Source organism: Lactuca serriola, chromosome 3, assembly GCF_051521515.1.
Source record: "Lactuca serriola cultivar US96UC23 chromosome 3, Lser_US96UC23_V15, whole genome shotgun sequence".
Taxonomy (NCBI): domain Eukaryota; kingdom Viridiplantae; phylum Streptophyta; class Magnoliopsida; order Asterales; family Asteraceae; genus Lactuca; species Lactuca serriola.
In genome coordinates, this window is record NC_136410.1 from 255,266,510 (window position 1) to 255,292,540 (window position 26,031).

Consider the following 26,031-nt stretch of genomic DNA (forward strand, 5'->3'; position numbering starts at 1 on the left):
GATTCATGAAAATGATGGTGAGGAAACACTTTCACTAAGTAGATTTTAGCTAGATAGCAATTGTGATATTTGCATTCTCAAAGTCGTTAGTGGAGCGTGTGTGGTTTACCGGCACACTAACCTGGACTTGTGAGAAGTGGCAAAAATGTCTAACCATTATGATTACGGCAACCCTCTTCATAATTGTTTAGACACACAAGTGTTCTATCTAAGGAAAGGTGTATGATTTTGATAAAGTTTTATCAAAGCAATCTACTATCAGAAATCTGAACTTTGGTAAGAAAGTCAATTAAGTAGTGATTTCTAGAAGTCGAGCTTTCTGAGTATATGTCAAAGCTAGTGGGAGCATAAGTGTTATGCTAATAATCATCATGTTAGTGGGAGCATGATAATTATGATGAGTATTGCAAGTTAGCAATGTTAATTATAGAAAACAAAAGTTTCAACTGGGAAAGAGTTGTTTTGCTATAATTAAGGGAGAGGAAATTATACTTCATCTCAAATCTATAAGCTTAGATCGTGAGGTTTTAATCATTTAGTCAAAGGATATATATATATATATATATATATATATATATATATATATATATATATGAATTTCATGTTGGAATGGCTCAACATAAGGAAATTCTGTATATGGGTCCATTATTTGCGTTCTGGGTCCATTATTTGCGTTCTAAAATTCGGTTATGATTACGGCATCCCTTTTCATAATCTGAATTATGAGAACTTGGCAAATTGAAATGGAAATGTTATAGCAAAAGACTAGTTTAGTCTTTATGTGAGACATCATGAATCGTGTCCCATATGCTTCGGATATAGGATCGATTAGATGTGCTATATTCATCCTTTCTAAAATTTTCCAAATGCCTGGGGTATTAAGAAGGGAAAAGGTTTAGAACTGGATATGACTAAAAGGATTAAACAATTGTCGAGGACAATCTAAGGTTTACCAAAGATTGGTTGCTCAAGGACAGTTGGAAGTATAGTGATAATTCTGGAAGGACCATATTGACATAATCTGTAAGGAGGCAACTCTTGTTCAGAAGAGATAGTCAAAAATGGAATCTGGAAATGTTTCAAAGTTAGAATTTTCAATCTGTGTAAGATTAAGGAAACTTAATGCAAGAAGGATGTTTCCAAGGAACTGATCTCCTTTGGAATGCTCTGTAATTTTTGTTGTCAAGTCTTTATGACCTTGTGCATAATCATTACAAGAGGATCAATGCATATAAGTTTAGAATCTAACAGATTTCAGTAAATGGCATGAATTTGGAATTCTTGCATTTGCGGTAAGGATTTGGGAGTGTGAAAAGAGAATCATTGAAGTTATGTTCAATTGATCTAGTTCACAAAGTAAAGATCATAGACAAACATAGTATGCATACTTGCTGTATGGCATGACTAGTGTTTAGAAAACATAGTGTACATGCTTGGAGCATGGGACAACTATTGTTTTAAATTCAAGAATAAAGTTGATAGCTGAAACAGTATACAATGAATAATGTGTAATCATATGGTGATAAATAAAAGGTGTTTTATTTATGTTCAAAGGGTTGATACCATATTGGATTCAATTATTATTATGTTTCATTTTGCATGTTTTGACTTCCCGAATAAACTGGGTTATTCTTCCGGAATGACTAAGTTATTCACACCATCCACAGTCGGTCATATGTTGGAAGTAGATATGAATTAAGACTATCATGGGTTGGCTTGTAGAGGTCTAAGGTGTTGGACAAAGGGCTACAACACTCATGAGTGCTCATAAGTTCTGAGTATTGGATTCAACCCGCGCTCATTGGAATCACTTCATGGATTTTATCACGAGTGATCATGAGACGATAATATCTTATATTCTTCAAAGCTAGAGATATGAGTTGTTACTATGAGTTGATAGTACATTGATTGCACGAAAACGCATTTGGTAACTCGGTGCTATAAAACGTGCCTTTGTGTATGATTCAACAAGTAGTAGAACAAGCCACATGAGTCGAAGTTTATCCGTTCCTTTTACCTTTGGGATAAAAGCGATATTTGTGGGCCCCTCGATGATTTGATGATGACAAATGGAAGTGCTCGGCCGGGCCAGGACTGATTTGATTTGTTCAATTAGTCAGTCGTCATAAATCGGAAATCGGGAAACAACAAATGGACAGAGAGAATGATTATAATCCATGTCTCAGTCCATATGATATCTAGAATGGAGGAATATATGATCCCTTATCTAATGGACAAGTCATCGACAAAGGTCAGAGTTCATCTACAAGGTCAGAGTTCGACAGAAGCTTTTGAGAGCTACGATTGCCAGTTGGTTCCTGAAGTCATACGCAATATTAGTTTTAGACTTATCCAAGTGGGAGACTGTTGGATTAATGTCTAAGTCCATAACTATAATTGGTAAGACTTGACCCGACCCGGCATGGTCCATTTGGGTTGCATACCATCATGCACTTGGATAGACTATAATGAGAGAAATAAGACACTTATGGTTATTAATATATTATAAGTTCTAGTATATTAATAATAAGAATAATAAGATTATTTAATTAGTATTGATCAAGAATTAATCTAGGATTAATTAAGTGATCAAAAGAAGACTAATTAAATATATGGGTTGATTGTGTAAATCATCCATACTTATATAGTGGGCTAATGCTCCATGGATAATCAAGTTGGGCTAAAACCCATAGGATGGTTCATGGATGCTCCATGGTGTATTTGTACCCATGGATCATGGGAATGAAAGGCCATGTCAATTAGGGTTTACATGGTGTAACCCTAACTATATAAGCATCTTATTCTTGACTAAAATTGGCCACTAGTGTGTGAAGTGAAAGGGCTAGCCGATTTCATGAGTTGTAGAATTCTCTCAAGTTATTCTAAGTGTTTTGGTGATTGTGATTCCATTTGAGGCTTCCACACTATTGGGGCTAGGCACTCAAGCTTCATGAATACTTTCTACATCAAAGAGGTATGTATTCTATCTTGTTACACTCATTGTTTTTGTATGCTAGATTAGGATAATACCTTGGAAGTTCTTATTTGCATGTATAATAGAGAAAACATAGATCCAAGGTATTTAGGGTTGCATGTACACTTAGGAGTGTTAGAATGCTCAAAACCCAACACTTATACATGGAATGGGGCTAAGCTACATAAAGTGAGCAACTTTATGTCATTGGGGATCTAGAGATGTCCAGATTTGGAACCATATCCTTGTGATAAGTCCAGATCTGAGTTTGACTCCAACTTGCACCAAAGATGGCTATTTACTTCCAAGAAAAGGGATCTAAGAAACTAGAGATCAAGGTCACGACTTTATACCTTAGGATGATGGCTAATACAAAGTAGATGTTGGATATATTCTTCCTCTCCTTGCTCATTCCTCTTCAAGCTCTAAAATCTTTCACAAAGGCACAAGTTTCACCCTCTAAGGCTCACACACTCTCAAGGAAGCTCAACTCTGCAGCTAGGGTTTCTTTTTGGGTTGCTAGGACGATAAGGGAGGCTGCAAAGGAGCCATAAGCCCTTTAAATAGGGCACTAACCCCTGAAAATTAGGGTTTCTTCCTACAGCTGTTACTCGACGAGTCAGGCCTTCCAACTCATCGAGTAGCATCCAAGTCCCGCGTCCTTATGATAGTATCTACCCAACGAGTTGGAACACCCAACTCACCGAGTCCATGCACAAAACCCAAAAACTTAGATAAATTGATTAATACTTGGAACATGTGTTACATCTTGGACATTTTAGACCAACCTCTACCTCCTCTTGCCCTGAAATTGAAACCCTAGAGTGATTTGGTGAGTTTTAAGCTTTAAAGAGTGTTTGTTGATGGTTTTTGAAGGATAAAAATAAGAGGAACACTTAGAGGAGTGGATTGAGCTTGTAGATCCAGGGTTAGCTTCTCATTTGCAAACTTTTTGAGGTAAAAAGCTCACATCTTGATGATCATATATGTTAGATCTACTTTATGGTGTATTTTGTGCACTTTTGAGTCTTTTGTGTTAAATGTGAGATTTTGATCGACTCCAGAAGCAATGGTTGCTAGATCTTATCTCCATTCAGTCCTCGTGTTCATAAAATGTCAATTTTATGGAGTATTTTGATCCATGCATGTATTAAGACCTTTGTTAATCTCTTTTTGAGCATTTGAGTTGCATAAAGCCATACATGAGAATAAAGTTGCCAACTTTACGTGATAACTTCTGCTATAGGACCAGATTTGAGAGTTTGTCTTAAGGTATCAACCGATTAAGTGCTTAATGGATTAGGTTGGCAAATTGGGGAGTACGTTGAGCGTACCCTGCTAGTATGATGTGCGTACTTGCCCCGGATGGAGTACGGTAAGCGTACAAGCTGCATACGCCTCGTATACTCAACAAATGGGCTTTTAGGCTTAACATCCTCTGTATTGGGCCACAGTTGGGTTTGTAAGACTAGGACTGGTTGGGCCATTAGATCTCTGTTTTGGGCTTGGAGCTAGCTTGTTAGACTTCTTGGATATTAGGTCATGATGGGTTTTGGGCCCAATTTGGAAGATTTGGCCATAAATTAGGCCTTAGGACTTGGGTCTTTTGAATAGTTGAGTTAGGTCTTGGCTTTAGGCCAAGATAGATAAAGGGTAAAATGGTATTTTACCCTGGTTATGGGCCAAATAACTTAGACTCTTGGTTGTGGTTTAGCAGCTAGAGGTGAGTTTCCTTAATGTGTTTAGCTAGTCAAAGGCACCAATGTTGGCCCATGGTTTATTATGTTAGGGTGCTAGATGTCTGCGTGATTCTTGCATGTGCTATGTTCTTGTATGTTTATCGGGAAAGACCTGATGACTATCATGTATGCTATTATATTTATGATTATTGCATGTGTTTGTATGATTGTATGTTTATATGTTATATGTATACCAGGCGGGGCCCAATCCTAGGTGAGGCTTGATGACTGGCAGATCTGTATACTGAGCTGGGCTTGATATTGGGAGGGCCCATTATAAGTTTATTATGTATGGTATGTGGTACTTTAGGGAGCTCATTAAGCTTTGTGCTTACAGTTTTTAGTTTATGTTTCAGGTACTTCTAGTTCGAAAGGGATGAGCCTGGGATAATTGTAGTACACACATCATCCTGTTCTGCATTTTATGATTACTCTAATGTTTCATATGTATTTGATACAATTTGTTTTATCTTGGTTTTATGAAGACGTTTGGATTATAGTTTTATTAATTTAAAATGGAAAATTTTTGGTCATGATTTGTTGGAACGTTACACGAAGCTTGATTAGGATTGAAGATGTCTCTAGAAGGACTTAGAGATTTGATGCTAATTGTTGGAATCCTAAAGTCTTGGAATCCAAACACTTGTTGAACAAGTAAATTGGTTTGTGGCAAGTTGGTCTAAACTAAAGTTTCTTAATTCAATTGTACAAGTCGATATCAAATGTCTATATTATCTTTCAAGCTGTGTCAGGGTTATTAAGATTGTAACACAAAGGTTTTGAGCTATTTTCCTTTTAATCAAAGAGTTTGTTTGATTAATTGTGTTTCAGTTCATATTATTTGATCTTGAAGATGCATGGAATTGATCTATTTAATGGAAAGTTTGATGGTTAGACTGTCCTCTACTGAAGATAAAAACTTTAGAGGAAAGAATGATATGTGGGTATGTGGTATAGGTTTAGATACTAATGCGGTTGTGGAGTTGGTTGTTATTCTAATTGATAATACTCCTACACTATGAAGGCGTATGTATGCAACTAGAGTTGTCTCGATCAATATTGATGTCCAACAACTTCCCCTGGGATTCGAACATATTTTGGATAAAAAAAAGGGCATGTCAACTTAATTACCTTGTATTCAAATTTTATGAATTCGTTTGATAAGGTTAAAATGGTATCTTCTCAACCAAGCAACTCTTACTAACAATCACTTTTTTCTAATAAAAAGTTAAAAGGCTGTTGAATAAATGCAAAGGTCAAAAAGGTTGTGGGGTAAGATACGAAAGTGTAAAAAAGGAGAAGATTGAGGTTAAAATTATTTTATTGATTAAATTTACAAAGAGATCGTACATAATTATAAAGACAAGTAGGAACCGTAAAGATAGGAAACCTTACATGTCCATTGGTTAACTATGCCAATGATAATAAGTACAACATGTACACGCTAACATTCTCCTTGAAGCTGGAACATGAATAATAATCATGGCTAACTTGTTGCAAATAGAAGAGATTCATGATCCATATAAAGCTTTCATGAAGAAATTGTGTATCTGACTTCCTGCTTAAACATGGGGACTAGAGATGATTCCTTCTTTTAGATTTTTACAAGTGAAATGCAATCTACTTCATTATGTTTAGTCATTTCATGGAACACGTGATTTTCTGGAATATGGATAGCTTCCTCGTTATCACAATATAGTTTGATTGCTTTTGATTGACCAAAGCCAATTTCATCAAGCAAATTTCATATATGTATCAGCATATATGTAGTCTAAGCCATAGCTATATATGCAGATTCATTAATTGATCATGAAATGAAATTATGTTTCTTACTTATCCATAAAACTCTTTTCCCTCCAACAAATATTTAGATTCAACAATTGATTGAGAAATAAGAATTTGTTTCTTAATTTTGTATCCCTCTAACAAACAGACAATAATATATAGTACACCATTTGTTTTTAGGGTCCCATTTATATGCAACATATGTGAACCCTTCGTTGACATTATGATCATTAGGTATGAATATGATAAATATCATCTCAAGATGAGGTTCATGGAGATGAATTAAATTGTCTTAGAACTTTGAGCACAAAAGAAATGTCTAGGTCTGTACTCGTTATGTAGTTAAGCTTTCCTATAATTCTTCTATATTTATCTAAACATTTAAGTGGATCTCCATTATCCACTTTCAATTTGATATATGAAATCAATAGGGCCTCATAAAGTTTTTGGCAATCATCTTAAAGTCCTGCAATATATCCAAACAATATGTTAGTTGAGACAATCATATCCCTTTCGGAGTATGTGATATCTCAATTCCTACATATTATTTTAAAGGACATAGGTCCTTTAGTTTGAAAGCGATATACCAAAAAATATTTGGGCTTCTTGCCCTATTCCATCACTTAAAGTACTTGCAACACCATCAACATAGAAGATGAAGTAAATAACACAAATTAATCTTAATAGATTCTTTGTAAGACAAAATGTCTCCATAACACTAAAACATACACACCAAACTCAAGGGTGTTACTTTAATCCATATAGTGATTTATGCAATTTATAAACTATGACGTAGTCCCCCGTATAAACAAATCGAAAAGGTTACTCCATATAAACTTCCTCATGTAAATCACCATTTAATAAGAGATTCTTCACATCTAGTTGGTGAATGGCCCATCCATTAATACCATACTGGATTGGTAGCTAGATCTCTAAGGAAGTGTGAAACTATGTAGCTTGAGAGGTTATCATGGGAAGAGTTATTGGAAAGATTAAAAGAAATATATTGCACCAAAGAAGAAGTGCAAGACCCTAAAATTGATTTCTAGATTCGAAAAAAATAAAAGATGAGTATTTGACATAGAATAACTATAAATTTTGGAAGCTCTTAAGCTTTTCTAGGCGGTTGGCACCAGATGAAGCGACTTAGCTAGCTAGGTAGGTGCTAGGTCTACCGTGGAATTTAAATTTTAATTCTAAAGAAACGACTAGTCTTGATATGAAAATGAGGAATTCAAGGAAGATTAAGAAAACAATAGTAAAATGGGACAAAGAAAGACATGGAAGCTCAAGTCATAACAAGAAGAATGAATGAAACTTGGTAGCAATGGGTGGTCATGATCATAAGAAGGGAAAGTTTGACGAAACAAGGAAGCATTGGGATGGGTCTTGTAGGACAAGTTCTAAAAGAGAGTGACTTGTTTCAATTTTGGAAATAAGGTTCAATTTGATATGAGCATATCTCTACAATGTACACATAATCAAAAAACTAAGGAGGAAATAAAAGTAAGAGATGTGAACCACTAAGGGGAAAGGGTTCAAGCTTTTTAAATGACCAAGACAAAGTCATGTGAAGAGAAGGATTTAGTTTCATGAAGTTTATTAAGAATTTCCATCCCCGTGTCATTACTCTTAGACTCAGATCCACTTATAGTTATGTGTGAAAAGACTTTATAAAAAAATTAATAACCCCACCATTTTCTCTAAAACTAAGAGTAATTATCGGAATATGGAACAATATATCTGTTATAGTTAGCAAAGAATATGCAAATGTCATCGTTGAGTGTTATGGTGTTAGTTTTCAAGAAAACCTCATTCCTATGAAAATTGGAGGATTCGATGTTAGCCTTGGCATGGATTGGTTGTTAATGTATGAGGCTAAAAAATTTTTAGTAAGAAGTTGGTGCGATTGAAACCCACCAATGGTGACCTGATTCTCATTTATAAAGACAAGAGACGTGTAGCTATTCGTGTTGTTAATTTGATGAAGAAACGAAAGTATTTAAAGAAAGGATGTCCAACATATTCAAAATATATGCTAGACACGGTAAAGGAAAAGAATACGAAAGAAGAAATTGATGTGATGAAAGAATTTTATGATGTTTTTCTTGAGGAATTATCAGGACTTCTCCCCCAGATCGATAAGTGAATATTCCTATAAAATTGATACCATGAACTACACAAATTGTAAAAGAACTATATCGATTAACACATTTTTTGTTAAGCGAGCTTATAACCAAACTTCAAGAACTATTCGATAAGGGTTTTATAAGACCAACCACCTCACCTTCGACAGTTCCTATTTTGTTTGTAAGGAAGAAAGATGGGTTGATAAGAATGTGTATTAAGAACCGCAACGTCAACAAAGTTACCATTAAGAATTAGTATCCCTTACTGTAACGTCCCATATCTGGTATGTTGTTTTCATGTTTATTATTTTCAAGTTTTCCAGAAGTACTCGGCGAGTCTATAGCCCGACTCATCGAGTGGAGACGGGATTTCGAGAACGTGTAAGTCGGCGACTTGACGAGTCCATATTTGGGACTCGGCGAGTCTGCCTGTCTGGAAGACACCCTAAATCCCCGGGTTTGCTCACTATTTAAGCAATGATATGTGCCCCAAACTCGCCTCCTTCACCCTCAGATAGAGCCTATGAGCAACCCTAAACCATTCCTTGTTTGATTAAGTGTTTTGTGTGGATTCTTGAAGGCTTGAAGAAGAAAAAGAAGAAAGGACCAAAAAGAAGAGGTGTAGAGCAAAGATCCAAGGTCAAAATCAAAGTTCATTGAGGTATTTCTCGGAATCATTCTGTTTTGTGCTTATAACCTCCATTGGAACACCTCTAAGGCTAGTTTAATGTATTTTCCAAGCTTTATAGTTGTATGGATGCCTTGGTGGGTCGAGATATCCCTAGATCTGTTCATTTAGGAGTTGTAGAGCCCTGATCTATTGCCTTTTTGATGTTGCTTTGCATGAGAACCCTAGATCTAGCCTTTATTATTCTTTTTGAGCCTTTTAATCTTCATGGATGCTTATAGGCACGTAAAGATAGAATCTTTACGTGTTAATCGAGCCTAAGGAGCCCCGATCTACAAGTTATATGTGCTGGATTCAAGCAGAATCGAGTTTATAGTAACTGCATGCATGCGGCCCGGCGAGTCGTTCTTAGGACTCGGCGTGTCGAGCCGCGAGCCCCCAAATTTTCCCCTTATTGATTGATTCTGAGTGGGGACCAGTGAGTAGTGGAATGGACTCAGTGAGCCGAGTCAGACTCAGTAATGGAGGTACTCAACGAGTTGTTCATACAACGCGGCGAGTCCAAGGCAATCTTCTTAGTTCAAGAACAACTCGTCGAGTTGTTCATACAACTCGGCGAGTCGGATGCAGATAGCCTGAGTTCTAGAATCGAAAGGGAACTCGTCGAGTTGATGCCATACTCGACGAGTAGCAGTGAACAGGGTTTATAAGTGAGAGTAGGGACTTGGCGAGTTGGCGGCCCAACTCGGCGAGTCAGGTCAACTGTAAGTTGACTTTGACCGGGAGAGTTGACTTTAGCCAGGGGTAAAAGAGTCATTTCACCCCAATACAGTTACTAGTATTTGATTGAGTGTGTTTGTGGAATTGTAGCCGGGAGATACCGGAGCAGCAACAGATAGCTTCTAGAGCCATACACTCAGCAGCCAGTTCATGAGGCGAGTTTCCTTACAGTAGGAACGGGTCTAAGGCCACAATGCCGGCCCGTTTAGCTAGGAGTAGTTTCCGGACCTCGGTCCGATGCAGTAGTTAGTATGTTTGACGCCTTCGTGGCTCAGACAGGTTTACGTGTTATGTGGTCCGGGTTATGGCCCGAAGCAATATGCAGTATGTGTTGTTGTGTTAGTTGATATTTTTATGCTATGCTATGTTCAGTAGTTCCGGAATTCTGACCGATGCAGTCAGTTCCGGACTTCGGTCCGATGCAGTTAGTTCCGGACTTCGGTCCGATGCAGAGGGCAAGGCCCCGGTTAGTTCCGGACTTTGGTCCAATGCAGTGGGCAAGGCCCAGTAATTGTTATATGTTTATGTGGTATGTGGTAATTTGGGGGAGCTCACTAAGCTTCGTGCTTACAGTTTCAGTTTGGTTTCAGGTACTTCCGCAAGTAAAGGGAAGAGCTCGGGATGATGGCATCGCACACACCACAGCTTCAGTTTTTGTCCTAGGAGATTGTTTTGATACTTAGTTTGATTTGATACAGTTGTATCACGACATTTTATTATGGTTTGAGATATTTGACGTATGGATTTATGATATGACATTCAGCATATGATTTTATTATATTTAAAAAAAATTGAGTTGTATTTTGGGATGTTACAAGTTGGTATCAGAGCCTTGGTTTGAGGGATTCAGATACACTCTCGGGTGTGTCTGAACTCAAACTAAGGGAAAGATAAAAAGATTTTCAAAAGGAAAATGTTTTCGAAAGAAATTTTTTTGAAAAGCGCTTAGAAAGAAAAGAGTTTTGAAAACAAGATAAGGGTGTGGTGCATGCGATCAGCCGAGCTCAAGTAAGTACTCCTAAGTAACCCATACAAGTTTTTATTATGATCAAGTGTTTCAGTTTCAGTAGAACAGTATGCTAGTATAGGACTAAGGATCTAGTTGGATACCTTATGTGCCTGCTTTGTGTGTTCCAGTTTTATGAGAATTGCATGTTAGCATCAAGTAGACAGCAGTAGGATAGCCTGTCTAGGTTATGCCTGATAGCACGAGCTTAGCATTGTATGCTAGTACAGTTTCTCATTGCTAGGATAGAATTGCTTGAGTAGTTTTCGTGTCCGAATGCTACTTGCTTTGTGCTTTGTAGGACACTGAGTGATGGGAGTTAGCCGTTAGGTGAATGCGCCACATCACATGTGAACAGGGTTGAATAATCTCAGAGTGTTGGATTTGGCCCTACTGCGTAGCTCTTGTTTGATTCTAATCGTTGTGGGGACGAGTTCTGTACTCGAAGGATTATTTGAGCCTCGCCACATGTGATGGCATTCATGTAATGACTAATTGGCATCACCAGGAGGCCTTCAGCAGCTGAGGACTAGTAAGGATTGAGTCGGATATTTCCCTAGGGCAAGCTTAGGATGAGTGTAGTAGAGATCAACAGTAGTAGTAGTGGTCGGGTGGAGTCGAGGCAGTCCTTGAGGAAAGTACGAATTGATGTTGAAGGTACTAGGGGCCCATACTACTGGAAGCAGAGGATCTATACTCGAATCAAGGAAGGCCGAGATGAGATCGGAGGGTCTGTATTAGTAGTGATCCCTCGAGATATATCAGCGTTTCTGACATTTATCGTAATGTGTTTTCATAATGGTGGTTTTACGCTCTAGACCAGCAGGCGGCAGTTCAGGTGCCGGAGGAGGATCGGGATCAGGCTCAGGAGCCGAACAGTTGGATGAGCAGACCAGAGAGTTCTTCACTTCAGAAGTCACTCGTATCATTCTTGAGCAGACTCCAGTGATCTTTGGTTCGATCAAGGAGGGTATACTAGAGATGATGGAGGAGAAGCTAGGCACCTTTCGTGCTAAGGTGGCGGCTATGACGGAGTCGTGCACGCTTACTTTCAGGGAGTTCCGGGCATGTGGAGCTCCAGACTACCACGGGGCACGAGACCCCATAGTGGGTACTAGATGGTTGGCGGATGTGGCCAACGCATTCCGCTCGAGTAGATGTCCCGAGGGGGACAAGGTCAGATTGGCATCCTGTCTTCTGAAGGACAGGGCACGGGATTGGTGGGAGGAGGTTGGACATGCCATTGGAGATGATGCAGCGTTAGATGCCATGACCTGGGCTGATTTCTCTACCAGATTCAAGGCGGAGTTTGCACCGGTTATTGAGGTACAGCAGTTAGCCAGGGAGTTTCAGGACCTCACCCAGACTACAGAGACTGTGGTGGAGATCACCGCCAAGTTCAGGGAAAGGGCTCTTCTCGTTCCTCAGTATGCAGCTGACGAGGAAATGAAGAAGGCCCGTTATCATGAGATGCTACGGAGTGATATTCGCCAGTTTGTGAGCCGGTCCAGCTGTAAAACATTGGATGACATGATTGCTAGGGCTCGGGAGAGGGAGATTGATCTTGAGATGGAAAGGAAGAGGAAGTCGGGGGCGGTTTCGGGTACAGGTAGTTCGGGCAAAAAGCCCAAGGTTTCAGATCACAGATCCAGGAGTCATCAGAGCCATGGTCGATGTGGAAAGTGTGGGAGATTGCACGATGGGGTGTGCAAGGCAGGGAGCTCCGGCTGCTACAAGTGCGGTCGGACTGGGCATTTGAGCAGAGATTGTACAACCCCTACTACCGCCATTACGGCATCAAATTTGATTTGCTTTCAGTGCAATCAGAGGGGACATAAAAAGTCCCAGTGTCCGAGTTTAGCTACAGCGGGGAAGGTGGCGACACCTGCCCCTGCTACCTTGAGGATTACAGATGGCCGTCAGGGCCGAGCCGAGGTGCCAGTGGCGTAGAGTAGAGCTTTTCAGATGACAGCAGAGGAGGCGCGAGCGACTCCTGATGTGGTGACAGGTAGGTATCTTCCCTTCATCTCTGTATTTATTATTGATTATCGCTTATGGTTATATGTTTTGTATAGGGTCGTTCTCTGTGAACGGAATTTCTGCTACAGTATTATTTGATTTGGGGGCTACCCGATCGTTTGTATCGCTAGCGCTTAGCAAGAGATTTAGTAGAGCTCCAGGGGAGCTGGATTGTCCACTAGAGGTTGAGACAGCAGACGACAGGACCGTGAGGGTCGCCAGGGTGCACAGAGGATGTTGTCTTCAGTTGTTCGACGAGCAGTTTCCGGTGGATTTGGGCCCTATTCCCCTGCGAGGGAATAAGGTTATAGTGGGAATGGATTAGTTGAGCCCCAATGGGGCGGTGATAGATTGTGAGCTTCAATTAGTGAGGGTTTGCACTCCCAGCGGGGGAGAGTTAGTGATTCAGGGCGAGAGGCCACAACGCGGACCAGTTCTGTGTTCAGCGGCGAGAGCGAGGCGTTATTTTCAGCAGGGTTGCGCCAGTTATGTAGCTTATGTCTTGGATGCCCGGGAGAAGGGCAAGACGACAGTTGACGATGTTCCGGTGGTGCGAGACTTCCCAGATGTATTTCTAGAGGATTTACCGGGAATACCACCTGAGAGACAGGTCGAGTTCGGGATCGACCTAATTCCCGGTGCGGCTCCGATAGCTAAGGCACTGTACCGGTTAGCTCCCTCTAAGATGCAGGAGTTGTCTACGCAGCTGCAAGAGCTGCTAGACAAGGGTTTTATTCGGCCGAGTAGTTCACCTTGGGGAGCGCCGATCCTGTTTGTGAAGAAGAAGGATGGGTCGCACCGTATGTGTATAGACTACCGGGAGTTGAATAAGGTAACGGTGAAGAACCGTTACCCCCTCCCGAGGATAGACGATTTGTTTGATCAGCTTCAGGGGGCATCTTGGTTCTCCAAGATCGATTTACGCTTCGGATCTCACCAGATGCGGGTTAGAGGCGAGGATGTGCAGAAGACTGCTTTCAGGACCCGCTATGATCATTTCGAGTTCGTGGTGATGCCTTTTGGGCTCACTAATGCTCCAGCCGCGTTCATGGATCTCATGAATCGCATATGCAGACCGATGCTGGATTAGTCTGTGATAGTATTCATAGATGATATCTTGGTGTATTCCAAGACTCAGGAGCAGCATGAGGAGCACTTGAGGGAGGTGCTAGAAGTTTTGAGAAGGGAGAGACTTTTCGCAAAGTTCTCCAAGTGCGAGTTCTGGTTGCGTGAGGTGTAGTTCCTTGGTCACCTCGTAAACCAGAAGGGTATTTTGGTAGATCCGGCCAAGATAGAGGCTGTGATGCAGTGGGAGGTCCCGAAGTCTCCATCCGTGATTCAGAGCTTCCTAGGTTTGGCAGGGTATTATAGGAGATTCATTCAGGATTTCTCCAAGATAGTAGTACCGCTCACCCGACTGACCAAGAAGTCGGTGGTGTTTCGTTGGGGGCCTGAGCAGCAAGCGGCGTTTGAGACCCTTAGGTAGAGATTGTGCGAGGCTCTGATCCTTACCCTGCCAGAGGGAATAGAGGATTTTGTAGTCTACTGTGATGCCTCAATCACAGGTATGGGAGTAGTATTGATGCAGCAAGGGCATGTGATAGCTTACGCCTCGAGACAGTTGAAGCCTCACAAGGCTAACTATACTACCCACGATTTAGAGCTGGGGGCGGTGGTGTTTGCCCTCAATATTTGGAGACATTACCTCTATAGGGTCTGTTCTACCATTTACACGGATCACAAGAGCTTGAGGTACCTATGGATCAGCTGAATCTAAACATGAGGCAGAGACGGTGGTTGGATGTGCTGAAGGATTATGATTGTGAGATCCTTTACCATCCAGGGAAGGCCAACGTAGTGGCCAACGCCCTAAGCCGCAAGGCGACAGCAGCCCCCATCAGGGACTTATGTCTGAGGATAACGGTGATTACTCCGTTGTTGGAGCGGATCAGAGAGGCTCAGGTTGAGGGCCTCAAGGAGGAAAGGCAGAAGTGCGAGAGGATAGTGGGCCGAGTAGCTTCGTTTGATTATGATAGTCGAGGGTTGTTGACTCTTCACGGGAGAGTGTGGGTACCATACTGGGGCGGAGTATGGAAGGTGCTGATGGACGAGGCTCATAAGTCTCGATTTTCTATCCACCCCGGGGTGACGAAGATGTATAGAGATCTTCGACCCGATTACTGGTGGCCCTGCATGAAGCGGGATGTAGCCTGGTATGTAGAGAAGTGCCTGACCTGCAGGAATGTCAAGGCAGAACACTATAGGCCTCATGGCAAGATTCATCCGTTAGACATTCCCGTGTGGAAATGGGAGCACATCACCATGGATTTTATCACCAAGCTTCCCAGGACCGCATGTGGGGTAGACTCGATTTGGGTAATAGTGGATCGGTTGATGAAGAGTGCTCACTTTATACCGATCCAAGAGAGCATATCGGCGGAAAAGTTAGCCGACATCTATGTGCGGGAGGTAGTGGCACATCATGGAGTGCCGATATCGGTGGTGTCAGACCGAGACGTCCGTTTTACATCCAGGTTTTCGAAGCGGTTTCACGACGAGATGGGTACTCATCTTCATTTCAGCACCGCTTTCCACCCTCAGACGGACGGGCAGAGCGAGAGGACGATTAAGACTCTCGAGGACATGCTCCGGGCATGTGTCCTAGACTTCGGTGGCAGTTGGGATACGTATCTTCCGTTAGCGGAATTTTCGTATAACAAAAATTACCATGCGAGTATTGATCGGCCTCCCTTCGAGATGCTCTATGGGAGGAAGTGCAGGACCCCGATTTGTTGGGGCGAGGTCAGTCAACGAGTCATTGGGAGCACCGAAGTGGTGCTCAGGACGACCGAGTTGATTCAGCAGGTTCGTAGCAGACTACAGACTACGCAAAGTCGGCAGAAGAGCTACGCTGACAGGAGGCGTTCAGACTTGGAGTTCCAGGTGAGCGATATGGTCCTCCTGAAGGTCTCACCCTGGAAGGGTGTCATCAGGTTCCGGAAGAGGGGCAAGTTAGGCCCCAGGTTCATTGGTCCTTTTAGGATTTTGGCCCGGGTTGGACGGGTTGCGTATCGGTTAGATCTTCCAGCGGAGCTTAGCCAGATTCACAACACTTTTCATGTTTCCCAATTAAGGAAGTGTTTGGTGGATGAGTCAGCGGTGGTGCCCCTGGAGGACATTCAGGTCGATAGCAGCCTGAACTATATTGAGAGGCCGATGGCGATCTTGGATCGGAAGACGAAGACCTTGAGGAGCAAGGTGGTTGAGTTAGTGAAGGTGCAGTGGCAGCACCGGAAGGGGTCTGAGTGGACGTGGGAGGCTGAGGAGGAGATGAGAGAGCACTACCCGGAGTTGTTTGCAAATTCAGCCGTAGCAGACTTTGAGGACGAAGTCTGAGTCAAGTGGGGGAGAATTGTAACGTCCCGTCTCTGGTATGTTGTTTTCATGTTTATTATTTTGAAGTTTTCCAGAAGGACTCGGCGAGTCTATAGCCCGACTCGTCGAGTGGAGACGGGATTTCGAGAACATGTAAGTCGGCGAATCGACGAGTCCATATTCGGGACTCGCGCGAGTCCGCCTGTCTGGAAGAAACCCTAAATCCCCGGGTTTGCTCACTATTTAAGCAATGATATGTGCCCCCAAACTCGCCTCCTTCACCCTCAGAGAGAGCCTGTGAGCAACCCTAAACCATTCCTTGTTTGATTAAGTGTTTTGTGTGGATTCTTGAAGGCTTGAAGAAGAAAAAGAAGAAAGGACCAAAAAGAAGAGGTGTAGAGCAAAGATCCAAGGTCAAAATCAAAGTTCATTGAGGTATTTCTCAGAATCATTCTGTTTTGTGCTTAAAACCTCCATTGGAACACCTCTAAGGCTAGTTTAATGTATTTTCCAAGCTTTATAGTTGTATGGATGCCTTGGTGGGTCGAGATATCCCTAGATCTGTTCATTTAGGAGTTGTAGAGCCCTGATCTATTGCCTTTTTGAAGTTGCTTTGCATGAGAACCCTAGATCTAGCCTTTATTATGCTTTTTGAGCCTTTTAATATTCATGAATGCTTATATGCACGTAAAGATAGAATCTTTACGTGTTAATCGAGCCTAAGGAGCCCAGATCTACAAGTTATATGCGCTGGATTCAAGCAGAATCGAGTTTATAGTAACTGCATGCATGCGACTCGGCGAGTCGTTCTTAGGACTCGGTGTGTCGAGCCGCGAGCCCCCAATTTTTCCCCTTATTGAGTGATTTTGAGTGGGGACCAGTGAGTAGTGGAATGGACTCAGTGAGCCGAGTCAGACTCAGTAATGGAGGCACTTGACGAGTTGTTCATACAACTCGGCAAGTGCAAGGCAATCTTCTTAGTTCAAGAACAACTCGTCGAGTTGTTCATACAACTCGGCGAGTCAGATGCAGATAGCCTAAGTTCTTGAATCGAAATGGAACTCGTCGAGTTGATTCCATACTCAACGAGTAGCAGCGAACAGGGTTGAGAAGTGAGAGTAGGGACTCGGCGAGTTGGCGGCCTAACTCGGCGAGTCAGGTCAACTGTAAGTTGACTTTGACTGGGAGAGTTGACTTTAGCCAGGGGTAAAAGAGTCATTTTACCCCAATACAGTTATTAGTATTTAATTGAGTGTGCTTGTGGAATTGTAGCCGGGGAGATACCGGAGCAGAAGCAGATAGCTTCCAGAGCCATACACTCAGCAGCTAGTTCATGAGGTGAGTTTCCTTCTAGTAGGAACGGGTCTAAGGCCACAATGTCGGCCCGTTTAGCTAGCAGTAGTTTCCGGACCTCGGTCCGATGCAGTAGTTAGTATGTTTGACGGCTTCGTGGCTCAGACAGGTTTGCGTGTTATGTGTTCCGGGTTATGGCCCGAAGCAGTATGCAGTATGTGTTGTTGTGTTAGTTGATATGTTTATGCTATGCTATGTTCAGTAGTTCTAGACTTCTGTCCGATGCAGGCAGTTCCAGACTTCGGTCCGATCCATTTAGTTCCCGATTTCGGTCCGATGCAGGAGGCAAGGCCTCAGTAGTTCCTGACTTCGGTCCGATGCAGAGGGCAAGGCCCTGGTTAGTTTTGGACTTCGGTCCGATGCAGTTTCTGGACTTCGGTCCGATGCAGTGGGCAAGGCCTAGTAATTGTTATATGTTTGTGTGGTATGTGGTAATTTGGGGGAGCTCACTAAGCTTCGTGCTTACAGTTTCAGTTTTGGTTTCAGGTACTTCCGCAAGTAAAGGGAAGAGCTCGGGATGATGGCATCGCACACACCACAACTTCAGTTTTTGTCCTGGGAGATTGTTTTGATACTTAGTTTGATTTGATACAGTTTTATCACGACATAATATTATGGTTTGAGATATTTGACGTATGGATTTATGATATGACGTTCAACATATGATTTTATTATATTTAAAAAAAAATTTGAGTTGTATTTTGGGATGTTACACTTACCCTGGATTGAGAATCTATTTGATTAATTGTAGGGAGCGAATTATTTTTTTAAAATAATTCTTCAATTCGTTTAACAACAACTAAAAGTAAGAAATTAATGAAAAATTTTAGAAGACTACTTTTCAAACTAGATACGACTATTTTGAGTTTTTGGTGATGCCTTATGGCTTATGCAATATGTATGCGATTTTATCGACTAGAGAAATAGGGTATATAAATTGTATCTCAATACGTTTAAGGAAGAGAAGTTATATGCAAAATTCTTATCTACACGAAGATAAATGAAAAGCATGAAGAACACTAAGACTTGTGTTTTAGACATTGAAGGAAGAGAAGTTATATGCAAAATTTTCAAAATTTGACTTCCAGATTGAAGAAATAAAATTTCTTAGTCACATAATCAACCAAAAATTAGATAAAAGTGGACCCATCCAAGATTGAAGTTGTTGCAAAAATGGGGATTACCAAAAAGAGTAACCAAGATAAGAAGTTTCCTTGGATTGTCGGGTTATTACCACAAATTTATTGAAAAAATCTCACTGATTGCATGTCCCTTAATGACATTGACTAAAAAGAATAAGAAGTATATATACTCCAACATCCATAAGAAAGCATTTAAAGACCTTGAGAAGAAGCTAGTGAAGTGCCTATTCTTACATTACTAGAAAGAGTGGAAAATTTTGTTTTGGACAATGATGCGTCCGAAAAAGGATTGCATTGTATTCTTACCCAATTGGGTAAAGTGATAGCCTATTCATCATTGAAGCCATATAAGTTGAATTATTCAAACCATGATTCATAACTTGAAGATATATATATATATATATATATATATATATATATATATATATATATATATATATATATATACATTATTTGTATGAAATAAAATCTCATTTGTACGCTGATCACAACAATTTACACTACTTGCTTACTCATAAAGACTACAATTTTTATTATGAACTTGTATATCATTCTAACAAGGCTAACATACGTTGATGCTTTAAGTAGAAAAGAAATAAAGGAAAAAAGGTGGTTAAGTGTCTAATAATTTATGTGATACCATCCATTGTTGAAGCTTTGAAAGAGGGACAATAAATACAAGTAAAAAGCATAATTGGAAGAAACATAAATTAAGGAAATCTATAGTTATTTAGAAGGACTCATATGGATTAAAACATTCTAGAGTCAGATATAGGTACCTATGCATGTAGATAGGAAAAAGATGTTACTAGATACTTAGTGCGCCTAGTATAAGCTAAGATATATATGAATTTGAAGTTGTATTATTAGTGGTCTACCATGAAGCTCGATATTGAAAAATATATTAGTGCTTGTTTGACTTGTTCTTTAAGTAAAACTAAGCATCAAGAGGAATTATGCAAGAGGAATTAGGAATAATTTTTTTTCTTGATTACTATTACCATCTATAGACTGACGACCATAATTAGATAATAATTCAGAGTTTAGAAGATATGTTGAGATCATGTGTGCTAGAGTTTTCGGAGAGTTGTGTTGAGCATCTCCTATTGATTAAAGTCTCTTATAACAAAAACTATCACTCGACGATTAAGATGGAAACATATGAAGAATTGTATGGAAAGAAGTACTAATCATTGTCTTGTTGGTTACAAGTTAATGAGAAATTATTCATGGGGCCTAGTTTGATTCATGAGACGATTGAGAAAGTGGAAAGTATTAGGGAGAGAATGTTGGTGGTGGTAGGGTCGACAAAAGAACTATGCAAACAAGAACCATCTAATGAAATTTGAAGTAGGTGATTAAGTACTATTGAAGGTGTCACCATCGAGAGGGTAGATATATTTGGAAAGAATATGGAAGTTGAATCCAAGGTATATTGGGTCATTGAATGTGTCAGAAAGAATTAGGAAACAATCTTATCATTTGGAGTCACCTTAAGAGTTGCATGGAATTCATAATATATTTAATGTGTCTTATTTGTGGAAGTTATGTTTTAGGGAACAATGGTTACCAATGTGTGAAAGTTAAGATTTGGTTCTTGTTGACTAAATAGGACTTGGATGTCAAAAGTTATATCAAGGTTATTTAGGGAAATATTACAGTTACTAGTTAGTTTCCAAGTCAAAATGCTAGTCTAAGTGTAAGCTTTTGAATTTCAGGGACAATATTAGACAAATACTTATAGTTTTGACAGTAGATCTCCAACCCTTCCTCGCCCCCTATTCAAACATATTTAGCCCCCAAGAGCTTTTCCATGGCTATTTTACCTTATCTAATGATGATTGAAGCTCTTGAAAGAAGTCATTGAAGACCTGGACATTCCCCCAGCAGTCCCTAGCTTGAGAAGGTATATCTAATTCTTTTCACTTTAATGTTTATGTTAGGGTTTATAAAAATTCTAAAATCTGTTATTCAAGTTTTATTCTATGTTTTATTGGAGTTTATTAACTTCATTCTCCTATTTGATTTAATATTCAAACAACATCTCCTTCATAGACACTTGAATCAAGTTTTAATTGAGATTTAGGGGTTTCCTAACCTTTTAGTTTTTTTTTTTTTTTTTTTTTTTTTTTTTTTATGTTTGTATGCGATTTGATGTTTATGACAATGTACTTTGAGTTATGTTTTATCCCCAATGATGAATTTTGACGATTTTGTTATTTTGTTGAGGTATGAGTTTGTATGTTTAGATATGAACTTAGTGTCCCTTCATATGTTATCTATTTAGTGTCTAACCCTAGGATTGTACTATCTTCCCCATAACCTAACCCACTGTATTGATATATTTTTACAAGTTAAATAACCACTTATTGTTAGAAATGAGAATTCAGAAGATTAAAGATTTTTAGAAGACTTATGGTTTTTGTAATGATGATATTGTTTCCTTTAGAATTGTTTTTACATAACTATTGTTACCCTCTAACATGATGTTTTCCAAACTAATTTGAAAGTGATGTAATGGAACCACGCAATTGAAATTTGCAACTTATTTTGATCGAAAATATTTTGTTAAAATGTTATTTAAAACCGCCATGCAAGGGGTTTTGCAATGTGAACAACAAATCGTAAGCGGCATTCAAATTTTGAAGATGTTGGCCGACAACCTTGAGGGCTAGGACCTAGCGATGAAAAAACAAATTCGTATGTAATTTTATTTTTCTTTGTTTGTTTTCATTTTTTAATTTTTTAATCTATAATGTAGTTTTATTTCATAAATTAATGTGACTTTTTATGAATTTTTGTTCAATCTTATATTTTTAATTTCAATTATTATAAATTTTATAATTAAAAATATACTCTTAATGTGGTGGTATGAAAAGTATTTCCAACGGTCTAAGTTTATCTAATTATAATTGATAAAAAAAGAAAAAATAGGAAAATGTTTGAAGATGCTTAGAATACTATTAGACGATTTATAATTATAATTTGTTTCTTTGAATAAATAAAAAAATATCGGTAAAGCAAACCAAAAATATTGGACGATCAAAAAACATACTCCCTTATCCAAATGTTGATTGTGATCATTACCCACCACTCATTAGTTTCACGACACCATCTTTTTCACTGAAATAGATTGAAAAGCATACCTGCAAGGCGATGGCAACTCGTCTGGTTGAGGAGTATCAGGAGCCATGGTGCAAAAGAAAGAGTCTCGCCAGTTAGTCACCGCTGCAGTGTACAAGTCAAAGTTGCTGTGGTGCACGAACTTATGCTTCCCGCTGCGATCCCTAGTGTACCACTGTTTCTTCACCTCACTATCCTGCTCAAAAAACCCTAAAACACCTTTTTTCATCTCTTCCAACATGCTATCAGGAATTCCATGATTCACTATCTGGAAGAAACCCCATGTCTCGAATGCATCCCTCACTTTCTCGATCACCTCTTTTCTCCGGATCGGATCTTGGTTGATTCCTTCCAGATCGATGGTCGGAAGACTAAGCTCTGAGTGTGAGTGTTGATTGGAGTTTAGATTTTCAGGTGAGGGTAGATGGAACATCCGAGGGACCTCCGTTATTCCGGCATCTACAAGTCCTTTGACACCAGTTTTGGTTTCGTCGAAAGCTGTGAGCTCAGCTTTCCGGTCATACTCAGGTGTGCATGGAGACATACTAAAGAGGGCCATCTTCTCAGTACTCTTGTGTGGCTTCTACACTATCCCACTGGATATTATCTTCAATATAAGATATTATTCACTGCATTGATAATCATTAGTATCATTTTTTATGTCGTTTTATGTATACTGTTTTCATGATTTATCATCTATTGTCGGTTGGCATTGTTATATTTGATATTCATAAAACTATTTTTTTTCCACCATAAGTCAATAATTTCTTGTCTAAAAGTATTTTGATGATAAAATGAAATCTCAAACATCCTTTAAATATCGATCAAAATATTTGTAATCGGTATTTTGTGACAACTAATTTTTTTTTTTTTTTTTAAATTGGTCATTAGATTACCAAGGTATTCTTAATATTTCAGAATACTTTTTGTAACATCATTTTTTCAAGAAATTCTTTATTTTCGGGATTGTGGACAATGAATGAATTAAGTAAAGGTATTGGGTTTCAAGGGAATGAGATTTAGATCTTATTGGATGATGACAATGTTGGATAAGTGATTAAAGCTTTCGTTTGTGTCTTGGAATCAAAGGATAAAATGAGAAAAATGATGTTTTAGACTTCTTTCATGAATTATGGTTTTTAGTTCAACATGTGTTAAGCAAAAATTAACTAGATAGAAAAATGGGGCTCGTAAATACATTTATGTGGATATAAAGATAGCCGAAAACGTAGTTGAAACGAAGAAGTTATGACTATTTGAAGTTAGAGTGAAATTGGATGAAAACTCGTTCTCACGACGTGAGAAGTGCTCATAAAGTGAGAATATATCCTCATGACATGAGATGTAACGACCGAAAAATACAATCAATTTTAAATTTTTCAAAAACATCTCGATTCCATAAAATCTTTACAAAAAGGTTTTCAATACAAAACATTTATCGTGTTCCCAGAATCATAACACTACGAAATCATGAGGAGCGGTACGATCACGCCTTCGCCTTGCCACGATCTCCTGAAGAACCTGAAAAACATGAAACCACAACTGTAAGCCCGAAAGCTTAGTGAGATATCCCCAAAATACCAACCGCAAATACCATACACACATATCATGCCACAACATATCTAAACACAGAAAAACCATGCTCTCCGGGTCTACTGTATGACTGGTCCGCCGCACCGGCCTATAGTCCACCTGGTCCACCCTCTGAGTCTATCCGCATACATCGAGTCTGCAGTGTGATTGGTCCGCCTGTTCCCGGGCCTTCAATCCACCTGATCCACTCTCTGAGTCTACAGTATGACTGGTCCGCCCGCACCGGGCCTTCAGTCTGTCTGGTCCACTCTCCGAGCCTTCGGCACGTCTAGTCCACCCTTTCGGGACCTATAGCCTATCCGGACCGCTCGCTGGACCTACGGGACAACCGGTCCGCCCTGGGTATCTTGGCCTACTGCACACAGCAGGACTCGCCTCAACCCAACTCCAGTCCAAACAACCATGTGCACATACATACATACAATCATAAAGCAAATCACAATCCTCAAGCAGATCAAACAGATCACATAACATATCATCATCCTAACCAGGATACCGACCTAACCGGTCACTAGCATAGCGCCTCCCTATCTCTCAGGATACCGATCTCAATCAGGCCTCTAACATATACCATCCTAACTCTCAGGATGCAAACATATCACAACAACAACATAACAATAACATAGCAACAACTACCCGGATCTCAATTCGATAAGGGCCGGCCTTGGTGCCTTAGACCCTGTTGATATAGTGAGGATAACTCACCTCGAAAATGCCGACTGAGCAGATAACCCAAGTTGCTCCGATCACTGATACGATCTCCACCACTGGTCAACCACCAATGCACTGAACTCAAAACAATAATCAACAATTACTAAAATACCCCTGGAAACCACTGATCAACCCTTGGCCAAAGACAAGGTCAAAGTCAACCCCTGACTGACCCTACTCGCCGAGTCAACCCTATGACTCGCCGAGTTCCCATACTCAGAACTTTACTCAATCCGCGACCTAACTCGCCGAGTAACCCCGAGACTCACCGAGTCCAACAACTCTGAGTCCACTCGCACACAACTCACCGAGTCATCCCTTGACTCACCGATTCTCGACTCAACCAGAGAATATCGAGACTCTTCGACAAGACTCGCCGAGTCCAAGAACAGACTCGTCGAGTCTAAGGCTATCATCAACCTACTCGCCGAGTTGTTCATACAACTCGCTGAGTTCCAGGCCATCTTCATCCGACTCGCCGAGTTGTTCTTCCAACTCGTCGAGTTCCAGCTCATCTTTAAGCAACTCGTCGAGTACACTCATGTGACTCGCCGAGTACCACTGGTCTGAATCCATTCAGAAGCATTCCAGGCCATGCAATTGTTCCAAAACATAGATCTAGCCTCCTACAACCCATCCATCACGTAAAGTGGCAAACTTTACGTGAATCCAAGGAGATCTACGCATTTTGCACATTAGGGCTAAGGTTTGGGACAAGATAGCTTCATCCAACACTCAACACAGGGACTTTCATGCATCCCAACTCTTCTCCATTCCAGATATGAGGTAGCAACCTCAGATCTAACCTCTAGACTCCAATATAACTCAAGATAGGCTTCCCTCAAACCCCAAAATGAAGAAACAAGATAGCAATAGCCTAAGAACGAGATATTACCTTAAAAGAAAGCCCCAAATGCAAGGAAACTCGAATCCAAGCAAAGCCCCTTGCTCCACACCTTCAAACTCCCAAACTTTCTTCAACAAATACTTCTCCAATGCTCCAATCCACTCAACAATGGTGCTTCTCCGCGATTTAGGGTTTCTGGAACTCAAGGGGGAAATAAAGAGGCTGGGGAGGGAACATAATGTTCCTTAAATAGGGCTCAACCCCGAGAATTAGGGTTTTCTCCACTCAGCGCCTACTCGCCGAGTCCATCTCATCGACTCGCCGAGTCGGCTACTTAACACGCGACCAAGTCGCGACTCTACTCGCCGAGTCCATCCATGGACTCGCCGAGTCACTCTTTCCCAATTTACACTTTTAGCCCTTCAACTCTACTCTTGCTATTTCGGGATGTTACATGAGAACTGTGCATCTCAAAGCTCATGAAAATTTTAGGGTTTTTAAGGTATTTAAAGGTAAGGATTCATGTTTTAGGGTATTTTTTTAGCCTCCATCATATCTAGAACCTCTTGAAAGAAACCCTAGCCTCCATTTTTAAGATTTGACCCTCCCTTCTCCTCTCTCATCTACTTTTTGGAGTTTTTGGTGGTTTTGAAGCAATGTTTTCATATAAGTTTGATCCTTAAAGCTTGGCAATTAGAGATCCAAACTCTCATCTACCTTCTATACCTTTGTAAGTCATAAAGTTCTAAGATTTATTGTATTTCATCTTTGGATCTAAGTGTATTTGGTGTTTTGGTCCATGTTAATGATTTTTGAGTGAGAGTTGG

General features: G+C 40.2%; 1 protein-coding gene across 1 annotated transcript in view; it reads right to left on the reverse strand.

Moving 5' to 3' along the window:
* LOC145093901 (1-aminocyclopropane-1-carboxylate oxidase homolog 1-like) overlaps positions 1-22,801 on the reverse strand; it is a 69,109-nt gene extending 46,308 nt beyond the window's left edge. Inside the window, exon 1 of the mRNA XM_079032144.1 lies at positions 22,077-22,801. Within this exon, the coding sequence (XP_078888270.1) occupies positions 22,077-22,612 (536 nt within the window). The 5' untranslated portion in view covers positions 22,613-22,801. The remainder of the gene's footprint in view (positions 1-22,076) is intronic.
* Positions 22,802-26,031: the final 3,230 nt, after the last annotated feature.